Source organism: Cnephaeus nilssonii, assembly GCF_951640355.1.
Source record: "Cnephaeus nilssonii genome assembly, chromosome: 2".
NCBI classification, from domain to species: Eukaryota; Metazoa; Chordata; class Mammalia; order Chiroptera; family Vespertilionidae; genus Cnephaeus; species Cnephaeus nilssonii.
This window is the reverse complement of record NC_137073.1, coordinates 84,162,357-84,180,257: the sequence shown is the minus strand read 5'-3', so window position 1 is coordinate 84,180,257 and position 17,901 is coordinate 84,162,357. Positions and strand designations below refer to the sequence as shown.

General features: G+C 39.4%; 2 protein-coding genes across 3 annotated transcripts in view; one reads left to right on the top strand and one right to left on the bottom strand.

Annotated features, from left to right (window-relative positions):
* ERCC8 (ERCC excision repair 8, CSA ubiquitin ligase complex subunit) overlaps nt 1-1,081 on the bottom strand; it is a 36,491-nt gene extending 35,410 nt beyond the window's left edge. The window contains exon 1 of one of the 2 annotated variants that reach the window (XM_079794245.1): nt 824-1,081. In XM_079794245.1, the coding sequence (XP_079650371.1) occupies nt 824-1,002 (179 nt within the window). In that variant the 5' untranslated portion in view covers nt 1,003-1,081. The remainder of the gene's footprint in view (nt 1-823) is intronic. The other variant, XM_079794246.1, reaches the window with a different exon arrangement.
* The window catches only part of NDUFAF2 (NADH:ubiquinone oxidoreductase complex assembly factor 2), a 117,107-nt gene continuing 100,272 nt past the window's right edge, over nt 1,067-17,901 (top strand). The window contains exon 1 of the mRNA XM_079794264.1: nt 1,067-1,260. Within this exon, the coding sequence (XP_079650390.1) occupies nt 1,134-1,260 (127 nt within the window). The 5' untranslated portion in view covers nt 1,067-1,133. The remainder of the gene's footprint in view (nt 1,261-17,901) is intronic.

Sequence of the window (17,901 nt, the reverse complement as noted above, 5' to 3'; positions counted from 1 at the left end):
AGGTAATCCATCATCCCTTCCTTGAGTTCTCTTCTAACAATGAGAAACATGGCTTTCATTATCATTAATGTATTTATTTATCTGGTCAGTCCCCCTGTATATAACTAATCTCCCATCATCACTACCATTCCCTTCGCCAGCAAGGATGCTACTCAGGAGGCTTGGGCTTTGATTTCTGCTCCCCCAAACTCCCTTATCACCTTGAGCTTGTGAGTTCCCACACTCAGACTACCTCCTCAGGCTCTGAAATATCACTCCAGGCCAACCTAATTCCTGTTTGGAAGCCTACCTCTGCCCAACCTAAAGACTTTAGGACTGAATTGTTTGGGAACTATGAGAGATTAAAATGAAGGGAGGGTGGGAGGGTAACACTGTAAGATAGGGAAACAGTGGTGAGGTGTGTGTGGAAGGAGGCAAGGTGTGCAAAAAAAAAAAAAAAAAAAAAAAAAAGAGTTAATATCGCAGGTCTGAAACTGCTATCCTTAGAAAGGCTTGCTTTAAAGATTGGCCCTTGCCTGGTTTCTGGGATGAGACTGGTTCACTGGATGAGGATGGTTCACTGTGCCTAACCTATTTGGAGCAAACAATATGCTTTATGTTGAATACCTGCTTTCCTTCTGGGAGGCTGGAATTTTCATACATTCTAGCTACATGCGTGTACATATACGGAATTTCGGTACATGCTCCAAAAGAAGAGTAAAGCCGAGTTTGGTAAGAGGAAAGGGATAGATAATAAGGCCAGAAAGTATGAGGCAAGGCCAACAAAGCTATTGGTCCAATTTTTAACTGGCCTATTAGAAAAAAGAGTAAATGTTTCCTATACCTTCGTGTGGACTCCGCTCTTTGTAGGTGAAGAGGGTCGTCCAATCCGGCTTGTCGCGCCGACAAAAACCCTAGCATCCCGATCTTCTGCGCGGGTAGGTACACTGGCCGCGGCCATGACAGAGCTCGGGGGCGGGGCTCCAACAACGGATCCTCCCATTGGTAGAGCCAGGAAGCCATCTGACCAATGGTGAGCGCCGTTACTGGGAGGGCGTGAGGCCAGTGGGAGTTCTCGGGCTGGTGGGCGGGGCGTTCTTGTTAATGTCGCGGCGGACCCTGCGGCAGCTCACGCTGGGATCCGGGGGGCCGATATGGGTTGGTCCCAGGATTTGTTGCGCACCGTGTGGAGAGCGCTGTCCAAGGAGGTGAAGGAGCTAGTGGGCACAGACCAGTTCGGGAACAAATACTACTACATCCCGGCGTACAAGAACTGGAGAGGTGAGGTGACAGCGAGGGCCACGGTGGCGCGATCAGTACACGGGGGGAAAAGTCAGGGCGCCCCGTAAACTGAAGCACCGTGCGGCACGTGTGATGTCACCTGAGGGGACAATCCGAGTTCGTTCGCCCCGCCACCCCTTCCCCTTGGTGATTTTCACTGAACCGCTTTGGTGCCGCGGCCCGGCCCGGCCCGGTGTGTGCCCGCCGTCCGTGCGCCGCAGCCCTCGGTCTGTGCGCCCGGCCGGACCCCCGCGAGCTCGGCACACCCCCGTCTCTCCCCGCGCGGCAGCCACGCGGGCATCTGACGCCCCAGGGTGGGTCCTTGCCTTTGGGCGACGTAGACGGGGACAAGTCCGCGGAGGTCTTTTAGCCAAGGTCCTCGGAGGGGCAAAAAAGTGGCCTTTCCTCCTCCGGTGCCCCGTTGGGACCGGCCGGAGCGGTGTAATGGAAGGGGAGTATCTTCGGTCTCTCTTTGCGCTGACCTTTTTTCCAGTAGCTCGGGACTGTCTCCACGCGGCACCTTCCTTACCACCAAAACCTATCAGAAGCATGTCAGTGCGCACTAACCGAGTGGAAAAGAGATCCCCACAAGGCTCCACGTTACCTTTCCTGCCAGTGTTCAGTCCAAGGCCCTGTTGAGCTCACTTCACATACAGTACGTGGCTCTAAATCGTGAGATTTCTGTATAAATCACTAAGAATTCGTGCGAAGTACTTAGTGAAACTTGAGGAATTAGGGGCGTTCCTGTCCGCTGAAATCACATCACCTAGCGGTAGTCAGAACCTCTTCTGTGGGGGCCCCCACACCGCGATGCAAAAGATCTTGGGCTTTGAGGTAAAAAAAAAAAAAAAAGGCTTGGTGTGGAATGTCAACTTTAACATCGAAGAGTTGAGGGATCGAGGAGTATTTGTCCTCCACAAGTCTCAGCCTCTTCGCTTCAAAGTTAGAGATGATAATTATAACCATTATATTGAGAAGCGGTAAGACTTAGCCAAAATTGTGTTCCATTCATTTCTCATAACTCTTGACAAAGGGAACTGCTTTTTCCGTCCTCATACAGCACATATAAAGTGCATTCTGTGATTTATCACTCAAAATTGTTTGCCTAGCCTTTCTCTGTAACTTAGTTTAATATTTTAGATGTTTCCCTAATGAGCTGGCTCAACTCTTTCAGGGCAAGGAATAGCTCTTTTTTTAAAAAAAAGTCCACGGAGAAGCTAGCATAGTGAACTCTATGGCAGGTTTTAAGCAAAGAGAAAGATATTTCTTTTCTATAAGTTATCAGTAACGTTTAAAAATACGCCAAACGTCAGATTGACTTGTAGTTGAAGTCTAATTTACATTCAGTAAATTTTATACTTTTTGGCGTACGGTTTTATGATTCTTGAAAAATGCTTAGTCATGTAACCATCGTTGCCACAATCAAGATGCAGAACAGTTCCTTCACCCCACCCCATCCCACCCCCACCCGCACCTGGCAAATTCCCTCCTACCCCTTAGCGCTTCATTCCCTCACCCCACGCCCAGACCTTGGCAACTGTTGATCTGTTTTATGTCCCTGTGGTTTTGTCTTTTCTAGATTATCATATAAATGGAATTATATGGGTGTAGTCTTTTGAATCTAGTTTATTTCACATAGCACAATGCAGTTGAATTTCATCTTGTGTCAGTTGTTCCTTTTTATGGCTAAATAGTATTCTACTCTTAACTTTTCCTAATACTGAGCTAAAGCTTATGTTCCCAAAATGGAATTGGTTGGCTGGAAAGGCAGAGATAGCAGTGGATAGAAGGTAACAGTGATGCCTGCTATTTATTTATTTGTTTTACATTTTATTTTTTATCCTCACCTGAGAACATGTTTCCTTGGTTGTCCCATACTGCTGTTATTTATTGATTGATTTGTTTACTTATTTTTGCAGTTTGTATAAATTGAGCTTCTTTACATTTTGATTGCTAATATGTTTTTAAAGCCTCTTGTAATTTATGGGTTCTCAATTTATGTTGATTCCCCCCTCCCTGCCCAACACACAAACCTCTGCTTTTTTATTAGTGGATGTTGGGAAAAAGCTACTTTTTAAAAAAGATATTTTAAATATATTTTTATTGATTTCAGAGAGGAAGGGAGAGGAAGAGAGAGATAGAAACATTAATGATGAGAGAGAATCATGGATTGGCTGCCTCCTGCCCGCCTACTACTGGGGATCAAGCCTGCAACCCAGGCATGTGCTCTTGACCGAAATCAAACTTAGGACCCTTAGTCCCTAGGTTGATGCTCTATCCACTGAGCCAAACCAGCTAGGGAAAAAGCTATTTCTTTTTTTAAAAAAATTTATTGATTAATTTTAGAGAGAAAAGAAGAGAGTGAAACATCAGTTTGATGATGTTTCACTTATGTATGCATTCATTGGTTGATTCTTCTATATCCCCTGACCGGGGATCTGCAATCTTGGTATATCAGGGATAATGCTCTAACCAACTGAGCTACCAGAATGGGATGCTACTTCTTTTAAAAAAAAAAAAAATGCCATTAACCCATTCATATTTGTTGTAATAAGTGGTAAACTTAGTCTTACTTTAGTAATCTTGATTTTTATGTTTTTTGTTAATTATGTTCTCTTATTCTTGAGTATCCTCCTTAGATGTGTTTTACAGCACAGCCTCCATTTTACTTGAAATTGGCTATTTTTTATCAAATGAGGTCTGAGTGAATGCTACAGCCTGTGTCTTCCTACAGGGCTCTGATAGAATTTCTCTGGGAAAACTGTACTCAGTACTTAGGATGCCTTCACTTTCAGCCTCTGCAAATGGGAATCTTAAGTGTCAGTATCAAGTCAGAGTTGTAGTAGCCTTTGAGAAAGGGGGACAGAGCTCACTGGGATACTTAGCACATGCTATTGTTAAGAGTCTTTTGTTTTTTAACTTGCTTTTGTGACATCTTACAAGCAGTTCATATTAGTGATAGCTAAAACTCCTTGTGGGGGCACTGGTGGCATTTCCAAATTCCTTCGACTTGACTCTTACCACTTGTTTGCCCCTTGCTCTCAGTCATGCTGCTCTAAGCTTAGGATTTTCTCAATACTTCTTTTTGAGAAACCCATATAGATTCTTTCCATTGTAGCCCATACGTCTGTGCTGATTCACAGGCTAGTCAGCACTGCTGAGTTTGCCTTCCATCTCATCCTGTATCATTTATTATTTTTCTCATGTGACAAATATTTATTTAGCACTACTTTATGCAAAACATATTCATTTTATGCATTTTAGATTTATTGGCCTCAGTTTCTGACCTATTGGTACCTTTTTTAAAAAATAAATCTTTATTGTTCAGATTATTACAGTTGTTCCTCTTAACCTCCCCCCCCCCCCCCCATCACTTCACTCTGCCCGGATCCCACCCTCTGCCCTTACCACCCCCACCCTCCCGCACTGTCCTCATCCATAGGTGTACGATTTTTGTCCAGTCTCTTCCTGCACCACCCACACTCCCTTCCCCCCGAGGATTGTCAGTCCACTCCCTTTCTATGCCCCTGATTCTATTATATTCACCAGTTTATTCTGTTCATCAGATTTTTTATTCCCTTGATTTTTAGATTCACTTGTTGATAGACATGTATTTGTTGTTCATAATTTTTATCTTTACCTTTTTCTTCTTCTTCCTCTTCTTAAAGAATACCTTTCAGCATTTCATATAATACTGGTTTGGTGGTGATGAACTCCTTTAGCTTTTTCTTATCTGTGAAGCTCTTTATCTGACCTTCAATTCTGAATGATAGCTTTGCTGGGTAGAGTAATCTTGGTTGTAGGTTCTTGCTATTCATCACTTTGAATATTTCTTGCCACCCCCTTCTGGCCTGCATAGTTTCTGCTGAGAAATCAGCTGACAATCATATGGGTGCTCCCTTGTAGGTAACTAACTGTTTTTCTCTTGCTGCTTTTAATATTCTCTCTTTGTCTTTTGCTCTTGGCATTTTACTTATGATTTGTCTTGGTGTGGTCCTCTTTGGATTCCTTTTGTTTGGGGTTCTGTGCGCTTCCTGGACTTGTAAGTCTATTTCTTTCACCAGGTGGGGGAAGTTTTCTGTCATAATTTCTTCAAATAGGTTTTCAATATCTTGCTCTCTCTCTCTTCTTCTGGCACCCCCATAATTCGGATGTTGGTACGCTTGAAGTTGTCCCAGAGGCTCCTTACACTATCTTCATATTTTTGGATTCTTTTTTCTTTTTGCTTTTCCGGTTGAGTGTTTTTTGCTTCTTCGTATTTCAAATCTTTGACTCTTGCGATCCTCTAGTCTGCTGTTGGATCTCTGTATATTATTCTTTATTTCAGTCAGCGTATGCTTAATTTCTGATTGGTCCTTTTTCATATCCTTGAGGGTCTCACTAAATTTCTCAGAGGTTTCTAGAAGATTGTTGAGTAACCTTATAACCGTGGTTTTGAACTCTATATCCAGTATTTTGCTTTCATCCATTTCTTTCATTTGTGACTTGTTTCTTTGTTCTGCATTTTGGCTGCTTCCCTGTGTGCACTTTTTTGTGGGCTGTGTGCACAGTCTTGTTGTAGTTAAGCCTTAATTATTGTTGGTATGTATCTCTGGGAGGAATTGATCTCCAGGCCAATTGGCTGTGGGAATCAGCTGTGTCTACGATGGGAGAACTTCTGTGCTGGAGACACCCTTATGAGGCAAGACTTGCTTCAGTGGGGCTTTGGTGCTCACTGAGTCTACCCCCTGAGTGTGTCCCTTATGGATCTGAGGAGTTGTAATCTGGATGGTCCCACTCTGACCCCTGGGTACACTGGCTCTTGGATCTCCAAGGAGGTGCAAATTTAGCCTCTACCTGAGGCTACCCAGCAGGAGCTACGGAGAGATCTGCAGATTCTTCTTCTTTGTTTGGAGTTTGGAGGTGCCCAGATGAGGCCCAGCTGTGAAGCAATGCAAGCTACTGTGGGGCCTTGGACCTTCTTTTGGATGTTCTGGGTCTCTCTGACTCAGCTGCAGTTTGTTAGGTAATTTTAGATTTCAAAGGACCAGGCCATTCATATGCAAAAGCCTCTGCGCACAGCTTGGGTGGGGCAGATTCTCAGGGTGGAGCAAACAGCAATGGCTGACAGTTAGCTCTGCCCTAAGAGGCCCCTAGGTCTCAGTGTCCCTTGGTAATCGCTGCAAGCACCTTTGAGAGAAAGCCACCCTCGAGTTCCGCCCGATGCTAGACAGTCCAGTTTCTCCCCATATGAGTCTGAGTCCCCAGAGTCTCACCCTGAACTGGAGTTCAGAGCAGTCAGGAGCTTGTGTCTCTCTCCCAATTGAAAAAGACAACCACATCCTCAGTTGCCAGCCCCTTTCAGCACACGCACGCCTCCGTACCTCTGCACTTTACTTCCGCAGCTCCTCTAAGTCTCAGTGTGCTTTTCTCTTCCCTTCTAGTTGTAGAATTTCCACTCAGCCAGCCTTCCTGTGGTTCTGGATGATGTCTGTTTTGTCTTTTAGTTGTAGTTTTGAAGTGGTTGTGCGAGGCAGCAATTTCAGGTGTTTATCTATGCCGCCATCTTGGTTTCTCTGACTTATTAGTACCTTTATCTGTTTTACAGTTTAGCTATATACCCCCTTATATAGTACTAGAGGCCTGGTGCATGGATTTGTGCACTGGTGGGGGCTGTGGCCTGCGGTGATTGGCCCGCTGTGGGAGCACCGCTCATCCCGGTCAGCCGATGTGGGAGTGCACTGACCACCAGGGGGCAGGCAGCTCCTGCGTTGTCTGCCCCCTGGTGGTCAGTGCACATCATAGTGACTGGTCGACTGGTCATCCTGGTCATTCCGCCATTTGGTTGCTGGGCTTTTATATAGAGAGATAGATTCTTTAGTAACTCAATAAGATTTGGGAAGATAAACAACATAAACATGAATCAGTGGCTATTTTAGACTGAAGTTGTGTATTTAATTTGAAACAAATTAGAAATATATATTCTTCTCCATTTTGTTCTCAACATAGCCTCCAATCTTTTTAGTAATGTTCACATTAATGAAAGATAGCATACATTCAGTGTGAACTCTGATTGTTTCGTGTATCTACAACAACCATATAAGTAGATATTATTATCCTCATCTTAAACATGGGTTATTGTTTCGTTCTGAATGCTTAAATGAGAGTCATATATACATACCTGGGTACAGAGTATGTACTCAAAAAACAACTGTTAAATGAATTGAGATATGTATGGACCCAGAATTATAAAAATAAAAACAAAAATATTTTAAAACCACAGGAAATGATAAAGTTGTTTTAGAAAATCTTAAAACAGGTGATTAAGATAGATATTTTAAATTCTTACCTGAGGATGTGATTTTATTGACTTTTTTTAGAGAGAGAGGAAGGGGAGAGAGAGAGAAACATCAATGTGAGAAAGAAACATTGATCGGTTGCCTCCTGTGTGTGTCTGGGATGGGAATGGAGCACACAGCCTTGGTATGTGCCCTGACCTGGTATTGAACCCACAACCTTTTGGTGTACAGGACCACACTCCAACCAATTGAGCCACTTGGCCAAGGCAAGATATATTTTTATTTATGATAAATAGGCCAAATTATTCTTCAGAGACTAAAATACTCTCATTAGAAATGAATATCTTTTCCATAACTTTTCTAGAGTGGTTCCTGTTTGGACTTAGCTTAGTCAGTGACCTTCTAAGTTTAGTATTATTGCTAGCATCAAACTTCTGTTAAGATACCCAATCTAGTTTTTTTTCCTTTTAGGATGAACATATCATCTGATAATTCAAAACCTGCATTAACCACTGTTATATGTACTTATAGAGCTGTTTTTGATGATGTCACCTCAACCTATTTGTATTTAGTATTTAAATATACTAAAACTTTAATAATTTAATATTCAATTAAGACATAGTTATTAAGGCCCTAGCTGGTATGACTCAGTGGATAGAGCATTGGCCGCGGACTGAAGGGTCCCTGGTTAGATACCTCAGTTGCAGGTTCTATCCCTGGCCCTGGTCCAGGGGTGTGTAGGAAGCAACCAATCGATGTGCCTCTCTCACATCGATGTTTCTCTCCCTCTCCCTCCCACTCTCCCTAAAAATCAATGGGAAAATAAGCTTGGATGAGCAAAAAACAAACAAACAAAAAGACATAGTTATTAAGAATTAGACAAATTAAATGGTCAAAATTATTAAGGTGTGTCTTGTTTCAGTAGGTAATTGGAAGATCATGATACAGCTCTATTGAATGTGATAATCTTAACATTTAGGAAATAATGAAGACATTTTTGATTTTTCCAGCAGGTGGCAGAATTGTTTAAAAAAATGAAGGTTGTCAGATTATTCAATATTTTTCTTCAAGCTGATTTCAGAGAGTAATCTTTTTCTAAAATAATTGGATATATATATAAATTTCCTCCAAATAAACCATTACTGCTTTATAGCCTGCTAACTTTTAAGACAAGAATTTTAAAATGACACTATGAATTATTCCTAGTCAGTAATGTACAATGATGTAAGTGGCAATTGTATTTTGAAGAATTGAACAAAAAAATTAAAAAGCATGCATATAATTTTACCAACAGTAAGTAATATATTGTCTTGAGCTTTTAGTGAACATATAATCATCACTATAGATATCATCAAATTGATAGATTATCCTAAAATATCTTATTATTTTAGCTAAAACATGCCTTCTATTCAGGGGTATCTACAAAAAGTTGAACTTTCTTTAAAAAATTTGTGCAATATAAAATAATAATTATAAGCTTTAAAAAATATTTTTTTATTGATTTCAGAGAGGAAGGGAGAGGAAAAGAGAGATAGAAACATCAATGATGAAAGAGAAACATCGATCGGCTACTTCCTATACACCCCACACTGGGGATCGAGCCCACAACCCCGGCATGTGCCCTGACCAAGAATTGAACTGTGATCTCCTGGTTCATAGGTTGATGCTCAGTCACTGAACCATGCAGGCCGTGTTAAACTTTTTATATAGGTTGTGTCAGGGTTATCAGAAGGTTGTACTTTTTTCTGATCTTCATTTTAAAATTTCATTTCTTAATAGTGTTTTCCCCTGCGACCATTTCAGTTGTTTGTTGAATTCCCTTAGTTTGTGTGTGTATGCATGCATGTACTTCAACAGTTGTATTCTGGTGAAGGATAAATACCAACAAATCCCTGGAGTTTTTTATTGCACTCCTATCTCACACTAGTAGAACCACATCTGTGTCATACCTTCATCCAAGAGAAAAACAGAAGGATGAAATGTGTTCACAGTCAAGCATGTCAATCCTTTATACTAGCTTTAAAATGAATTTAAGGAACCTTAATCTTGAATTCTGCCTTTCCCTGTCAAGGAAATATCAAACTTTTAGAGAAGAAATGTAAACTATTAATGAATGGGTGACTAAGCTATGTAATATCTATTTCTAAGTGAGGCTGGAAATATTTCATGTAAGAGAAAAATGGTACTTGTCCTCTTTTGCTTTGAGGATTTCATAATTGCTTTACATTGAGAATAGTAATGTCAATAATAATAATAATTATTATTATTATTAAATACTGTGAATTAGACACCTTTCCTTGGACTTGTCATATTTACTGTATTGGTGGAAGAATTATAACTAATGAGAAAAATAATTTACCTAGTGTTGGTTTATCAAGGTCGTTTAGGGACGTACTCCATTTGTATTATGTTTGCCTATTTGTATTTCTTTGCATGGAACCCAGTTTCTCCCCGACAATGTAAAGCATGTGAAACTGTTACTCAGCCCTCTTACTTTTCAAAGCACTGCTCAGTTCAATTCATTTCTGTTGCTATTTGAAGACTTTAAGTGTTAGTCACTCTGCAAGAATTACAAAATTGGCTTGACATGCTTGCTTTTGAGATTTGACAATTGAATGGGCTTAGGTAGAGAATTATCACAGAACCTTATTGCAAACTTCACTGTTTGTTAGAATAAATTTTCATTTTTACAAAATTACTTAGGAATGTACTAGTATACATTTTTTTAATGTTTTTTTTATTTTTATTTTGGAGAGGAAGAGAGAGATGGAAACATCAATGATGAGAGAGGATCATGGATCAGCTGCCTCCTGCACACCCCCTACTGTGGATGGAGCCCGCAACCCAGGCATGTGCCCCTGACCAGAATCGAACCTGGGACCCTTCAGTCCGCAGGCCAACGCTCTATCCACTGAGCCAAACCGACTAGGGCTTTAAAAAAAATAGTTTTGTAATTTTAATGCTGAAGAAGCTTTCTTTCCTTTTTTCTTTATTGACTTCAAGGTCACTGGTGTCTCCATCTTGTGGTCCAAGTGACCAATTGCACCCTTTGCCAGAGATTCTGATTAAGCTTTTCTTTCTCAGCTGACTATATCATATAAAGTTATTTATTTTCTTTGGTTTGTTTATTAAAAAGCATAACTCTTTTTTAAAAATTTTCACCCAAGGATATGTTTTTATTAATTTTTTAGAGAGTGGAAGAGAAACATCCATCGGTTGCCTCCCATATGCACCCTGACTGGGGATCAAACCTACAACCTAGGTATGTGCCCAACCAGAAATCAAACCCGAACCCTCTTGGTGTACAGGATGGCACTCCAACCAACCGAGCCACCCAGCCAGGGCTAAAAAACATAACTCTTAATAAACAAACATTGATCCAGACTTTCTAGCAGGGCTTTGCTATGAAAATCATCTTCTGTCTTTTCTATTTATTTTCTATCTTTCCCTCTTCATTGTCTGCTCATTCTCAGAGAACAAAATGTGCTCAAAAGAGACCATTTAAAGTGACCTGTTTAAGGATAAAGTATCTAGAAAAAGAGCTATTTTGATGGTGATAGTGGTAGTAGTGGTGTGTGTGTGTGTGTGTGTGTGTGTGTGTGTGTGTGTGTATGAGAGAGAGGGAGGAGTTTGATTAGCCCTTTATGTTGAAACCTGAAACCTGAGATCTTAAAAAAAACCTGTATAATTTCAACTATAAGCTTATTAATAAAATTGAAAATTAAATAATGATCTTTACATAGTTTTTTTTTGACAAAATTATAGCACAATATGACATCCTTTATTTCATATTTATTTCTTTCAATGGGATTAAGAAAAGTATTCTTTTTGCAAAATTTGAGGGCTTAATCAAATTTCCTAAGGATTTTTATTAATCTTTGCCAAATATTCTATTCATTATCCTTTGAATCTTCTTTCATGTTCTAATCCTTATTGGTCTTATGCTGGCCACCTCAATTAGAAATTATTTTCTTATAATTTTATATTATTTTCATAGACTTCATGAAACCATATTTTGCAGCATTTGCAATTTCATTTTGTGTTCACTAATGCTATATTTGTAAAATACGCCCCCATTGTGTTATAGGTGATTGCTTTTGTAGCTCTTTCTCTAACTGTTCTTCTGGACAATATCTGGATTGAACAGGTGTTTAAGAAAGCTTATCTATCTATCTGACTGATAGTTGTTTAATGCCGGATGTTGGGCGACATTTAACGCTGGTGGGTCTTGATCCGGCATCTAGAAGGGTTCTGGAATCTGGAGAAGGCTGTGCGTAGATTAAGTAAGAGTCCAAAGACGAAAGATAATTTTAAAAGGCATTAGGGATCAGAGGAGCTTTAGCTAAAGGAGCTAAGTTCTCCTTGTCTCAGGACCCCTTGCTTTTTATTAACACAAATTGTCCTAAGGCAGTGTTCGGCAAACTCATTAGTCAACAAAGCCAAATATCAACAGTACAACGATGGAAATTTCTTTTGAGAGCCAAATTTTTTAAACTTAAACTTCTTCTAACGCCACTTCTTCAAAATAGACTTGCCCAGGCCGTGGTATTTTGTGGAAGAGCCACACTCAAGGGGCCAAAGAGCCACATGTGGCTCATGAGCCACAGTTTGCTGACCACAGTCCTAAGGCAAGGTGGAGATACACTTCAAAGGGTAGGGTTTCTGTACAGAAGCATTGTCAGAATGGGGAATAGCCTACAGCTGTTCAGGTGTTTGTCCAACAGGAGGCAATAACATGTAGATTAAGATGCCCTGAGCTGTCTGGCAGCAAACAATCAATTTAATGCATCCCTTTCAGGTTTGGGGAAATGCCTTTAGCCATTCCCAACAGGTAACAACATATGTGACTCAGCCCTTGTTGAGTCCCCAAGTTCTGTCAACCTTTTGATGAAATTCTTGCAATTATGACATGCTGGAACTGGCTTCCAGCAGTTGTTGAGTACCCACCGTGTGCCAGGTATAGTTCCAGGTGTGACATATACCAATAAATAGAATATGCAAAAACCCATGCCCTTTTTGAGTTTGTATTGTAACTAAGGGAGTCAGATGATAAAAAATATATATATACATAAATAGAAAATTACGTAATTGTCACAGTATGGTAAATGCTAAGGGAAAAAGAAAATTAAATCAAAGTAAAGGAATTAGGAATACTGGAAGTAGGGGCTGAGGTAAAATTTTTAATGGGATGGTTAGGGTAGCTTGGTTTAGATGGTAACATTTTGAACAAACCTAGAGGAAGTGAGGAAGTTAGTCAACTGGCTATCTGGAGCAAGAGTGCCCCAGTCAGAGGGAATAGCAGTGCAAGTGAGCATTTACTCTGAATGAAATGGGAGTAATCCTGAGCACTTATATTGGTGCCTACCATATACTAGATATTTAGTTTGTTTGTTAAATTGAAAGAAAGAGACTCCACAGGGGTAGACTTTGGCTTACCTTACCTCATTTCCTTCCTTGCAGTGCTTCTGCTGCTTCTCTCTCTTTAAGCAGCAGAGGAAAGAAAAGTAGTCCCTGCAGAATATGAAAGCCCTTGGGGTGGTTTCACATTAAACCTAAAAGATTTCCTTGTAATTTTACCTCTAAAATTTGATTTTCTTTTTCTAAAATGTTGTTTCTGAAGCCTTGGAAATGGAACCTACATTTGGTGACTGGTCCAACTAGTACCTTTTTAAAAAATCAGATATATTGTTTTATGCCTATGTGTTATTTAGGGAGGCAGTCCACCAAAACTAGGACTACCTTCTGTCATTTTCATTCATCTCTTTAATAGTTCTTGAATATCATGTATGTGCCAGGCACACTAGAAGTGTGTGTGTATATTTAAGATTATTTTTTAGAAATGTCATTTCCATAAATTACTCTCCTTTAGATACTAAGATCTAGTTTGTAATAAAACATTTCAAGTACTTTAGTAAATACACTTAACAGTTTAATTAAGTAAAGCATTTTAAAATGGAAAATACTTTTCCTCAAAAATTGGAAACTAGTATATATTATCATTGAAGGTCAAAAATACTTGATCTTCAATACAAGAATACCAAAGTACTCTTGTCCTCAAGACTTCTTTTGACCCCTCTACCATCTGTACCAAAGAAAAGTGATTGCTGGTAAGACAGCACCCTCTTTTCTAAATCCATTTTGTTGTTGTTGTTAATCCTCACCTAAGGATATTTTTTCCATTGATTTTTATACAGAGTGGCAGGGAGGGAGGGAGATAAGGAGAGAAGGAGGGAGGAAGGGAGGAAGGAAAGGAAGGAGGGAGGGACAAAGAGAGAAAGGAACATCAATGTGAGAGAGACACATCAATTGGTGGCCTCCTGCACATACCCGGGGGCCAGGGATTGAACCTGCAACCCAGGTACATGCCCTTGACGGGGAATTGAACCCTTGACCCTTTGGTCCTAGGGCCGATGCTCTACTACTGAGCCACACTCATTAGGGCTCTAAATCCATTTTTAATAGAGCCATTTTTTCCTTCATAACTCTTACAAAGGCATCTTCCCCCTCTGAATCTTAAATTTACTTGCTTGACCTTTAAGTTGTCCATGTGAGAGCACTGACTTTGCATTTATAGTTTTCCAATGAGCAACATAATTTATATTAAAAAGTACTTCTAATTAAAGTAATTCCTGATTTTTCCTCTTTGTTAAACACTAAAAGTTACTCTGCTAGAAAATTAAAATGTTTTTACTTTGATTTTTTTAATTATATCAGAAACAACATGACCAGCTTGAAGAAGATAAAGAAATCATTAAGTCATTTAAATTTTTAACCTCATTTGTCTATGTGTATGTACATATGTGTATCTTTAAGTTATTTTTCTCTCAAATATGATTTATAAATGGAGGGTCTTTTGAATGATTACTTTTTTCCATTATAGAGGAGACAACTGAGATTGTTACTGTCCCAAATCTCCTAAAAACTCAAAGCTATACTTTCCCAGTTTAGTTTAACAAAAATGATCTTTAAAGTGATTTTTTAGTATGCTACTTTTTATTAGTATGCACTACACGATAAATACCTTACTCTTCTTTTACACCAAATGAACTTTCTTTAGTACTGTACTAGAGGCCCAGTGCACGACTCGGGTCGGGGAGGGGGTGGTCCTCAGCCCAGCCTGCACCCTTTAGCAGTCAGGAGCCCTCAGGGGATGTCGTCAGCCAGGCTTGTGGCTGAGTGGCACTCCCCCTTTTGTAGCACACTTACCACCAGGGGGCATCTCCTGCATTGAGCGTCTGCCCCCTGGTGGTCAGTGGGCATCATAGTGACTGGTCGTTCCTCCGGTCAATTTGCATATTACCCTTTTATTATATAGGACTAGAGGCCCGTTGCATGAAGAGATTCATGCAATAGGCCTTCCTTCCCTTGGCTTCCAGCACCGGTTTTCCTCCGGGACCCAGGCCTTCGCTCTGGCCCAGAGTCTGCCTTCTTCATCTTTGCTGCAGACTCCGGCTGGAGTCTGCCATCTTCATCTTCGCTGCTTCGCTGCAGACTCCGGCCAGAGTCTGCCGTCTTTGTCTTTGCTGGAGACTCTGGAGTCTGCAGTCTTGTCTTTGCTGCGGCACTCTTCCTGTAGATCCCTTTGCCCCCCGCCATCCCTCTCATAGCAGACGTCCTGCCCCACCTGGCCACTCTGTGCCTGTAGCAGCTGGGCGGCCGCCATCTTGGCCTTCTAATTTGCATGCTCACTCTGATTGGCTGTGGGCATAGAGGAGGTACGGTCAATTTACATGTTTGTCTATTATTTAGTTAAGATTACTTTATTTAGATATGTCTGCTACATTTACAGCTTTGTACTTGTTTGTCTTTTGAAAGTAATCTTCTATTTGTCAGAATCAAATCAAGCTTTATAGCTAGTACACAAAACTAGCAGCAACACTCATAATGGAAGCATTGACACATACCCACAATAGTAACCCAATACTATGTTATAACTGTGACACATGTTCATCAACACAAAGTTTTGGTGAGTCTCTTTTGAAACTCATAAATAAAAAAGTCTGTCTGACTGTGTTGTGCAATATTCTTATAATTGTTTATGACTTCACTAAGATGTTTTCATTTAAGCAGGATGTCCAACTGAGGAAAATAACTGAATCAGAAATAGTGATTGTAAAAACAATTGGTTACATTATAAGAAAGGTAAATGGGTCAAAGCCAATGTCAGATTTTAGTCAGCTGTTTAACCATTTGTCTAGTTCAATTTATGATGAAAAGACTGCTAACATTGGAGTTAAACACTTAATTGAACTCTATTTGGACGACTTACTTTTGAATTATAAATTGGAAGATAAATTTGGATAAACTGTTGGTGACATTAGAGTGTAATTAGAAAATTAAAGAATTAAGCACATTATTTACAACTAATAAAATTTTCTCTTTCTTCTTGAATTATCTTAATGTCTACCATTTTACATGCATTAGCAAATAAAATCTTTTAGGATCTCCCTTTCTGTTTTTACTTTTATTGTGCTTGGATTCCCTCCTCTTTATATTTTTAAGTTATATACTGAGCAAGAACAAAAAATTTTAAATATCTAAAATAGGAGCCTCTAAATGAGGTGTTAGCATCTTGGAGAACAGCTTATTCATGGGCCACCTGTGAAATGTCCTGCTAAATTATAGGCAACCAAGTACTTAATGTGATTCTCAGCCAATAAGTGATACCTATTTCTTTTTTGGGAATAGAAAATAGTCAAAATTTTAAATCTGTGAGTCTCGGAAATGAGTCTGGGTCAAGTTTGGAGCCAGCAAAATTAAATTTGTAGTTAATGCTTAAATTGTTGGAAAGGTAGAAAATTCAGGAACATTTTGGGCAATTATAGTTTTATATGAATGAATAAATAAACCTACAAATCTAAAGCTTTACTTTCAATAAGGACAGTTATAATCATTAACATTTACTGTGTCCTTTAAGAAACTAATACTGAAGGAACAAAAAATTTAATGATCACTTTCTTTCCTTTCTAGTATGTATAATTTTGGAGGATAATTGTTTTATATATATTTCTGAAAATTATGAAAGAAGATGTGAAAACTCCAAATAAATTGTTTCAGCAATAAAAAATTATTGCTGTTTTGGAACTATAGTAGCTTGACCTTTAAAAAGTGTTCCTTTTGTTTAACAAATATGTGAAATAGACTTATAAAATTTTATTTGCTCTCAAGATGTTGAAAACATATTTTTTTCCTATGAATTAGCATGAATGTTGGAATCAGAGACTTTGCAAAGGCTTTGGCTATTGAGTAAACCATAAAAATGTTACGGAGGTTTGAGTCATGTGCTCCCTCCGAAGTGAAAGGTGTTGTTACTTAACCCTAATCTATGTGATCATACTTTCTTTCTGCAAAAATCCAATTTTTCTCTCCTAATAGTATTCCACACAGTAGGTGATACCTTTCTCTGGCTTCCTTCCCATAGTATAACCTAACTGGAAAATTCCTTACCAAACCTTCATAAGCCACTTAATTTTTTGGCTAGATAATTTATTGTTAAAATGGGATTTTTAAGTATAGGAGACCCCCATTGTAGTCAGATTTATGATTTAAATTTTTGAATAATTGAGTGCACTGTATCAACTCATGTTTTCAGCATAAATGAAATACAAAGCCACTTATCCATGGTAGAGGAAGTAAAATTGGAGGCTTTGAATCTACATGTTTTTAATATAGATCCTTTGTATTTAAAACCCTAACAGACCAATTAAAGTTCAGTGGAATTAATGGCATGTTACCCCAGATGGGTAAGGAGCTGAGAGTCTCAAATTTTTTCTATATAGCAGTTACCCCCTTAGACATTAATGTAGGATGATAACATAATCTTTTAAAATATAAGTGCCCCTTTTGGAGGAATAAAGCTATCATTAATTCTCACTCTGGATTGCTTTAACCATTAAGAATAACAAAATCAAATTGGATTAAAGGGCAGTTAAGACAGAATAGTTTTAGAACTTTAAGGAGAGAGAATATCTTCCTCTCTTTTACTTGGGAGGCTTACGTCTATGGGTGGAAGACTTTTTAGATATAGAAAGAATGAGGAGCCAGAAATTGGGGGAGACATTTGATAAAAGAAGTAGAATGGTCAAGGTAAAATTTGTAGTTTTGTTAGGAGTCCCTGAAAATCACCTTTCCCTTTGACATATATAATCTGTGCATCCTTGCAGAATCTCTGGCCCCATCTCAGGCCTACTGAATCAGCATCTTCATTTTTATAAGACCCACAGATGATTCACATGCATGTTAAAGTTTGAGAAGCACTGCTCCAGGTGGCTGATTTCTGAGTTAAGCAAGTGTGGTTAGTTTAGAAAGCAGCCCTTCCACCCACTCTTCCTCCACTCCCTTCCTCTGTCCCTTTAATTTGATC